General features: G+C 30.5%; 1 protein-coding gene across 1 annotated transcript; it reads right to left on the bottom strand.

Moving 5' to 3' along the window:
• Positions 1 to 372: 372 nt before the first annotated feature.
• LOC134714096 (M-phase inducer phosphatase 1-like) lies at positions 373 to 8,026 on the bottom strand. The gene is made up of 8 exons (XM_063575341.1): positions 7,808 to 8,026; positions 7,565 to 7,636; positions 6,189 to 6,323; positions 5,363 to 5,521; positions 4,422 to 4,520; positions 2,821 to 2,942; positions 1,962 to 2,079; positions 373 to 832 (listed from the first exon to the last, which is right to left on the bottom strand). Exons 1-8 carry the CDS (start codon positions 7,808 to 7,810, stop codon positions 698 to 700), a joined length of 843 nt encoding a protein of 280 aa, XP_063431411.1. The 5' UTR covers positions 7,811 to 8,026; the 3' UTR covers positions 373 to 697.
• Positions 8,027 to 9,514: the final 1,488 nt, after the last annotated feature.

Below are 9,514 nucleotides of genomic sequence, written 5' to 3'. Positions count from 1 at the left end.
ACAGACTGACCTTCTGGTCATGTTGCAGCTACTACTTGCTCGAGTTTTCAATGTGTTCATATTAAAAACTTTTTCCTTCCAGGAACTGTTGTCAACTTGTCAGAAAATTGTACGAAAATTCGTTGCAATATCTATATTGTTTTACTTTATGGTTATTTTTTCTGCTTTCAGTCTCAGTTGAAATAAGCCAGAAGTTAACTTTTAAGGTGCAAGTTATCTTAAAATACATTTGTCTTTAAGCCTTTAGGTGTGTTATCTCATTTTAAAAATGGGTTTTTATATGGTCACAAGTAAATACAATTTTTTATTTAATATTTTTATTCATATAAATATTTCAAAAACAGTAAATATACATAAAAACCTTGAAGTGATGTTGAAATGTTTACAGAAAGAAAGAAATGTCAGAAACATACATGTATACAAGATAAAAAATGTAAAACAAATAAAACTCCTCTTTTTGTCTGCAGAGTTTAAAAATCGTATATGCATTCAGAACAAACATAGAGCACTAACTTTAAACAACATGCAATTTGTTGTGACCAGCACTAAAACACTTTAACTATTCAAATAAAATAAATATTTGTAAACTTTTTACACATCTTAAAACTCGAAACGAGTTCGCTGTTTCTATAACCCAATTATTCCAACAACAGGTCCTTTGTAAATGTTGAGGTATTGACTGCTATATAGACATAATTTAGAACAATAACCGTTGTGGACTTTTCCTTTTCTCGCCAGCTGTCCAAGACTTGGACTTAGACCGGAAGTGTCGTACGTCTGCTGCATGGTCCTGGTGAAGCATAGGAACGTAGTTGATTGGTTCACAGTATGACTGAAAGGAAAATAAAAATATTTAGTAACCAATATAAAAAAAAGATGTGGTATGATTGCCAATGAGACAACTATCCACAAAAGACCATGTTTATTTATTTTTTTAATTTTAAGATATTTTACGGCAAATCAAATATTTCGTTGAGTAGTACTAAATTTATTTAAGCTCTTTGACCGTGACAGTATAAGCAAACAAAAACATATCTGATGAAAACAAGAATGTGTACCAAGTACACGGACGCCCCATCTGCACTATCATTTTCTATGTTCAGTGGAACATGAAAATGGGATAAAATCTCTAATTTGGCATTAAAATAAGAAAGATCAGGAGGGACGAACAGACGGAAGGAAGAACGGAGGGACGGACGGAAGGACGCACAGACCAGAAAACATAATGCCCATAAATGGGGCATAAAAAGACACAAAGTGCAATACTATGTATTTTTTGGTAAATATGTAATCACCTAAAATCATTTTGTTAGTACATGTAAACTTACAAAATTGGTGCTTTATCAAATTAAGATTCTTCTAAAGATTAATTCCGAAATTATACGAGTAAATACTGGTTTGGTTACAACATAAAGAACGTTAGGCTACTTCTGCAGACGACAGAAATACCAAGTATAACCCTTACAAAATATATCAAAAATAAAACTAAGTCCAACATATCAAATTGCCATTTATGTTAACACATTTGATAAAGAAATCCTTGAGAAAAGATAGACTGTGTAACAAATGATATTCGTTAGTTAATAATGCATCGCGTGATAAATACTTAAATTTGTTATCTTTCAGTTATTTTTGTGTAATTTCTCTTGTACATCAATTCGTGAAATTCAAGATCAAATTATAAATATTTGGAGGTTTTAAAATTTTTGAAATTATTAGGAACTAAGGTTTTTTATACATCAGGCAAAGTTGACTTTGAATGGATTTTGTTAAAAAAAAATGTGTTTTTTGGGGTTTTTTTTGTCCGTTTTGGTAAGATAGCTCTTCAACTGATTTGGTTCTTATGCGTCCTTGGCTTTCGAAGTATTCCGCTTTGAGTAATCCTGACGACAGTAAACCCAGTAAATCGCTTCGGACGCATGAAATTTATTATCTGTTGTTCATATTTTTTTCAAAAATACCTTATTGCTGTAGTAGAAACTCTTGTAACCACCATCTAGAATATACAACTCTGGGAAAGTCAGAAATGGATACTTGTCACTGTTAAGCTCTCGGTCTTTGTTCCTGAGTAAGCGGCATCTATGAATCAAATTATACAGATTAAAATTACAAAACTATTTAGAGGTGCAAAACACAAAATAAAGCACACGATACTTTACATCGGTTTTTTTTTAATGTTTGCCACTGGACTTTAAGCAACGAAATATAATTCAATCAGATTTCATTTGCCCACTCTCTTTAACATTTCTTCTTGAATGTAATAGTATGAGAATAATTGAAATTGATCAACCAAAGAGCTCAAATTCAATAAAAGCTTTGTGAAAAACGGCATTGCATAACACAAAAACTCGTTCGGAATTTAATAATACTTTTACCATCCCACCATGAATCATATTGAAATAATTTTCAAAATCATAATAAAACTAACAGTTGTATCAGAAACACTAGCTGGAGCCCTATGTTTCAGTAACAAAACAAACTAGATTTAGTTTCATCTAGAAACACGTGACTTGCATACTGAAATCGATAGTCTCTGCTTTCAATTTTAAACAGTGAATTCTATTAAGTGCAATCAAGTGACAGTTCTACATCATTTGAGACTAAACAGCCCTATATATGCAAATTTGGCGTCAACTCATCAATTTCCAACGTCGTGTTCTTTTGAAAGCAGCTTTAGTTGTATGGTTGTTTAGTCTATTGCATTTAAAATTTAAGATTAAAAAGATATTTTTGATTTTCCTTCACATGTTGTTTGATACAATTCGTATTTTTCTTTCTATGGAAAAAAATATATATTTGAACATTTTTATAAGTACTTACAATTTAGGTGCTCTTTCTGAAGAAAACTCACAGTGGAAAATGAGTATGTCTCGTTGTGTGTTTGGTTGATATGCTTGTAAGAGTTGTAAGATGTCATCCTCTTTGTAGATATTATGGGCTCCCTAAAAAAAAGAATATATGGTACTGATTTCTGTAGGCTGGACACATGTTTCTGGAATAATCTGTATTAATATCGCTGCATGGAGACAGCAATATCAGACAACAACCAAACTAAACAAAAAGCATCTAGAATGCAGCATAATAGTTTTTTACAAAAGACTTTTTTACTACATAATTATCGAGCTTTAAATCGCCGAAACTCTAAAATGTTATGAATAAAAGAGACTTTCAAACATCTGTCGTCCACACCACATTCTTCTAAATCTTTATAACAAAACACTTAAAGTGTGGCATAAGACTTGACCAGGAACCTGACATAACACATTAACATAAACGTGTGCCGGAGTTGCAGTATATTTGTTTAAGGTCTAAACAGAAACTTTCAAATATTTGTCATCAAAACCAAATCCTCAATTCAAAAAAAAAAGAAAAAAACAGCATGAGATACGATAATAACTGGATTGGTTTCTGACTTCGTATCTAATTATAGATTTAAACAACCCGAAATTGTAGTATCTAATCTAACAGGTATGAAACAATGTCGTCCTACACTAAAATATTGGGAGCTGAACTTCCTAGTAGATTTTTTTTCAGCTAGCTATAGCTTTCTGAGGAAATTTACCTCCTGATAAAATTGGGTCAATACAAAGTAAAGATATACAAATTGTTGACATACAAAATAAAAAAGGCCACCAAGACCTATCCTCTTTCTAAAGGTAGATAACTAGATAAAATAACAATCTACCTGTTCCTTCCTAAACATCTTCCCTTAAGTTCTCTTCTCTTTCAACAAAAATTATAAATAACAAACTTGGTCTTCCTTGTTTATAATTGATCAGTTAATTAATCAATATGTTTTTATAGATAAAATATTTTTTGACGTAAGACTTCAAAAACTTGCTTACTTGATATTCTTACTATCCTACATTTAACAGCTAACAAAAAATCTACAAGAAATACAAAATACTTAATCGTCAATAAAGTTAATAAAAAATGAATGAAGCCAATAATTCCAAATTGGTTATTGTCATGTACGATAAATATTTCATTCATCGAACTTGTTCTACGCAATTATTTTTTTTATTCAAAAAGCTGAAGGCATTTTTTCAAAACTGGTTTGTGGACAAATAAATAGTAAAACTATCCCGCAGTCTAATCTTGTAGTGCATGTATAATAAAAATACTTTCAAACAAAAAAAAGAATAATGATTAAGAAAAAGAATGCAGCTGTTTTCACAGAACAAAAGTGAGACAAAGTTATTCAAATAAAAAAATACCAAAAACTTCTTCAAAAGACTATCCGGGTCCCAGTCAGAATTCGAATAAGACCAAGTACTATTCTACACAGATTTGCTTTCAATTTTAATAGGTTAAAAACAAACTTTGCAATACAAATTCCAAATAGTGACAGATTAAAAGAACTATCAAATATTTGCTTCGTCTTAAAAGATGAGGGACTCTTTATTATGAGTAAGACAAACCTTGATATGGCCACCATTGTACTCGTATGGATAGCGGCAATCTATTATCTGGTAACCACTGACTGTATTCTGATATAATCCTGTCTGTAGACCAACAAGCTACAAAAATATACAAGATATATTATCTGGATTTAAACAAGCAGAATTTTGTAATAACATCATAAGTTGATTTTTGCGAAACATGAAAAAGAAATTTAGGACAAAATGTACAACTGACTTCTAGTCTATCTGATCAAAATTGAGCAACTATATTTAATTCCACAAATATTATTTTCAATCGGCAATATAATAAATGACATTAACCAAATTTTACATGTTTTCTGACGGTATATTCTGCAGAAAAACAAACTGAATTTATTGTGTATGTGCTCTTATCTTGATTATAAATGAAATAGTATCCTTGGAATTTAAAACAAACAACAATCAATAGCAAAGCCATCGAAATCTTAGATGATCAACATGTTCAAAATATTCATGGGACAGAGATGATCAACATGTTCAAAATATTCATAGGACAGAGATGATCAACATGTTCAAAATATGCATGGGATAGAAAGACGGAGAGCAAACACTTTTATAAACCGATTTGATGGTCTTGTTCAATGTTTATTTGTTGCAACATAAAAATATACATCAAAATCAGCAAGATTACAACCACGGCTGATCATCCAATGCAGCATTAGTTTATGTGTTATGCGCAACATGACGGGTGTCAAAAGAGGAGCAGGAACTGCTTACCCTTCCGAAACATCCAAAGGCACATCCGGTTTGTTGTGTTATCGTGTGGTTCAATACTTATGGTTTTGTTTGATTTTTTCATGTTTTGTCAGTTTTCCAAATTGAGACACATTATCAATAAGTTAAATTCTATGTGCGGTTTTTTTGTTGTCTAAAACTTAAGACATAATAGTGGTTTATGATTGGATAGAAAAGATACATACTGTATTACTGTCAATACTCTTCAGGTCAGAGTGCTTGCCCTTGACTGTAGGTAAGGAGAATATTGCAGTGCCGTCACCAATGACATTGTCGACGTCCATCAGAAGACTAACTGCATTCTTGACACCATTTGAAGGTGAAGGTTGATAAACTGGATGGTCCTGAAAACATAATTGAGATGTTAAAGATTTATTTTAAAACATTTTTCAAAAATATAAAAATGTCGCAAACGTATATAAATATACTAGAAGATTCCCGCGAAAAGTGTTGAAACAAAGAACTTTTAAACTTCGCGGGCAGCATGTCGATTGAGTATTCGCGAAAGCGGATGAGACACTGATCGATAACATTATTTCTCAAAAATTGTCGTTATCTGTCGAAAAAAGGTTGTTTAAAGACAAATTTAGGAAGTTCAAAATTCTACATTTGTACGTCATATCTTAAATATTTCAGACCTTTTATGTGTGGTTTCAGAAGAGATGTGGGTCAATGAAATCGGTCTCTAAGATATAGTTTTCAGTAATAACTTTAAAATAGAAATGTATTAGGATTGCTAATGAGACAAATATCACCAGATTTAAAATGAAGTGGTTCTGAGCAACTGTAGATCACCGTAGTGCTCGTGATATTTAACACTGAATAAGGATTAAGTTAACTTCTCGTATTTTATTGAAAATGCTGCACAGACGTCATTTGAAATCAAAAACTTTTTTCCGTTTCTGTTCTGTGGAAAGCAAAGTACAAATCCACAACCATATGCATTTTTAACTTGGTGTGCATTAAAAAATAAAATGTGCATGTGAAATTTTGTCAAACTGTCATACAAACCCCAAAAGATAAAGATTTATGGATTCCACCAGCTTGTCTTGGTCTCTTGGTACTATGCGTGTCGTGAGGCGTGCGCATGCGTTTATCTGTCTCTGTGAATCTTAGTGGTGAGAATACTGGTAATGAACCACGAAGCTGAAAATAATTTTCAAACATTTAAGTTTTAGTCTTCATTTTAAATTACAACTCAAATTGAAAATGGAAATGGGGAATGTATCAAAGAGACAACAACCCGACCATAGAAATAAAACAACAGCGGAAGGTCACCAACAGGTCTTCAATGTAACGAGAAATTCCCGCACCCGGAGGTGTCCTTCAGCTGGCCCCTAAACAAATATATACTAGTTCAGTGAATTGATAATGAACTAACATTCATTAAAAATACATTTCTCAACTGAGACAGTGTGCAACAACGACAAAAGGAAGGTAAAATGTTGAAAAAAGAAAATTTACTAAATACAAATACAAAGAAAATGGAAATGAAAAATAGGGCATCTTAGCCCTTAAGCGCCTATATTAAGAATCTGAAAGAAGATTTAAATTGTATCCCCAGCAAATAACTTGAAACATATTACAATACATCGACAATTCTAATGTCACCAAAAAAAAGTGAATATAATTTAAAAACATATTATAACAAAGGGAGATAACTTATATTAGGATCAAATTCAGTAACGTTCGATTTGGGAAAAAAGGGGGGTTGATATCTAATACAACAATTAGACATCAACAATTTTCAACACTTAGCAATACTTTTCTCCGTTCTCCATACAAATTATTTAATTTGCATTAAGAACAGGTTCAATTCGGTTCTATCAGATCAAATATGCTTCCTCTCAATATAAAATATTAGCAAGAAAAGGGAGACAACTAAAGAATTGATAATAATGTCAAAAAGATTTGTATAACACTTTTAAATCCGCAAATATAATATCAATAACGACATCATTAATGACAATATTAATACACAAGATAAATATCAAACAAACAAAAATCGAAACTAAACGAGCTATCAATAATCATTAACCGAACAAATAGGCAAACAAAAATAAATATTTTTATCCAAAAACAATTAAGATCCGATTTTACAAATATTTCCATATCGACCTTAAGAATCAACTGCAATACACATGTTAACTTTGTGAAATAGTGAATGATAAATTTAACCAAATGTTATGTTTTTACTTGTTTGTATCACTGAATCTAGATAATCTTAAGTGAATCTTATTTTATATTTGATCTTAAGCATATAATTATATCAATTAAAACCTTCAGGCAGCTAAACCATTTTTTTTAATAAAATTTGTCTAATTTCTTACAAAAAAGTATATAGGAAATCAAATATTATCGAACAAACTATAGGTTTTTAATTTTACCTCTTCAAGACTTGTATCTTTCTCATCATCATAAGTGAAGCTGACATCTGCAAAGGTGAATGTGTCCATATCCTGCAGAAGGAAAAAAACTGTGATAACTGAGGTTTTTTTTACATAAAAAAAATCCCAAAAATTTTCATGATTTCATTCACGAAGATTTCAATAGAATAAATAATAACTAAAAATGAAACAAAAATTTCGCTTTATAATAGTTATGTTAAATAAATAATTATTTTACTGTACCATATAAGTAAACTTGTTCCACGTCTTGTTCCGTCGACAGATATGTTTTGGAATGACTAAAACTGATAATTGTTGTAATCGGTCAACTTCTATGAAAACTAAATACTTGATTGACTTGTTTGTATTTTTTGGCGTGTTGGCACAAGCCCGCGTCCCTATAATCCCAGCCGACACCTTCGTGTGCACAATTGTTATACCAAGCGCATATACAAGCGCAGTTGATTATAAGAATAGAACGAGATTGTTTGTTTTGAAAATTTAATAATTTTTTATTTGTTTATAACCGACAGCTTGCACCATAATCTCTCTTCTATTGTGCAATCAATGGTTGTTTTAACTTAAGAGTAATTTTATGCTAATTAGTCTTTTTAGAATATTGAAATTTAATAGTATTACGTAAGGGGATTTTTTTTTAAACATGATGCAATTACTGAATACACTAGTCGTAAAAGAAAAAAATATATAATTTTTAACATATATAATTATTTAAATTAACGAAACTTTTTTTTTCAATTTGTAAACAAGTAATTGCTTATTGAAAAAGAAAGCAGTAATCGTTTTTTAAAAGACTTACTTATCCGCAAACAAATCTTTAACCTTGTTCTTGAGGACAGTTTTGTTTCCAATAATAAGAAGAAAAGATCAAATTATCTTGAAACCAGAAATAAGAGTAACTTACCATAAATTGTAATTAGAATGAATGACCATTCTTTACACTGCATGTTATAGAAGCCAAACATGTCATGTTAAAATTACAATAACTTACTTTCAGTTTAATTAATTATTTCATTTTAATTTTAAGATCTCACGTATTTGAAGATTGAATGATGTTTTCAAATATCTAAGTCATGTGAGTAAAATGTGCTAATTTAATTCTGTTTTCCTGAATTTTATTTACTAGTTTGGGTTAAATATCAAAATCTAATATAATTGTTCAACGAAAAAGTACAGGTTTCAATTTTAACTGTTCAAATTATAATTACGAGACATCACTGCACGGAAAGGACAACAAACTGACCATGGACATATGCAAATCTCCAATCTCAGTCGAAACACTGTGCATGCAGAACATTACAATACACAATACAATTCATTTATAATTGTTCATAATCAAATGGAAAGGACAACAAACTGACCATGAACATATGAAAATCTCTAATTTCACTTAAAGCAGGAATGCAGAACATTACAATACTCAAAATCATTTAATATCATTTCATTTTGCATCTGGTGCAAGAAAATTGGTACCGTTAATTTTATTAATACATTTTCCCCTAAGACGGCAGAATATTTAGAAGGAAATATAACATTGTAGTGTTTACAATATAAGTACAGACAAAACCAAAACTAATAATGTAACTGGATGCAGACTTTCATATTACAAAATAACATACTTTAGAAAGCAAACTAGATTTTCAAGAGAATAGGGAAGATGGAAGTCGGCTTCTGAACGAAAAATGGCGGGAAGGGAGGTTACTTAAAATTAATAAATTTTGAAAAGTTACCGTCTTTCTTTTTAAATTGACTTATGATGATAAGTTCTGATAATACGATGTATAAATAATTCTAGTAATTTCTGAGATTATAATTTTTCTATAAACTCTTTCCTAAATCCTTTACATAACTATTTATTTAATATATTACACAAATAAATAGTCCTACGTATTATCACTTTAAATTACACCTTTTTCGTTAAATATAACTCAA

The sequence above is a fragment of the Mytilus trossulus genome, chromosome 4 (genome assembly GCF_036588685.1).
Source record: "Mytilus trossulus isolate FHL-02 chromosome 4, PNRI_Mtr1.1.1.hap1, whole genome shotgun sequence".
Taxonomy (NCBI): domain Eukaryota; kingdom Metazoa; phylum Mollusca; class Bivalvia; order Mytilida; family Mytilidae; genus Mytilus; species Mytilus trossulus.
This window is presented reverse-complemented; position numbering and strand designations above follow the sequence as displayed.

What these genes read in the sequence shown, in the direction of transcription:
- LOC134714096 (XM_063575341.1), bottom strand. An exon ending in ATAAATCTTTATCTTTTGGG is followed by an intron (nt 5,522 to 6,188) that starts GTTTGTATGACA and finishes TTATGTTTTCAG; the next exon opens with GACCATCCAGTTTATCAACC. An exon ending in AGAGTATTGACAGTAATACA is followed by an intron (nt 4,521 to 5,362) that starts GTATGTATCTTT and finishes ATATTTTTGTAG; the next exon opens with CTTGTTGGTCTACAGACAGG.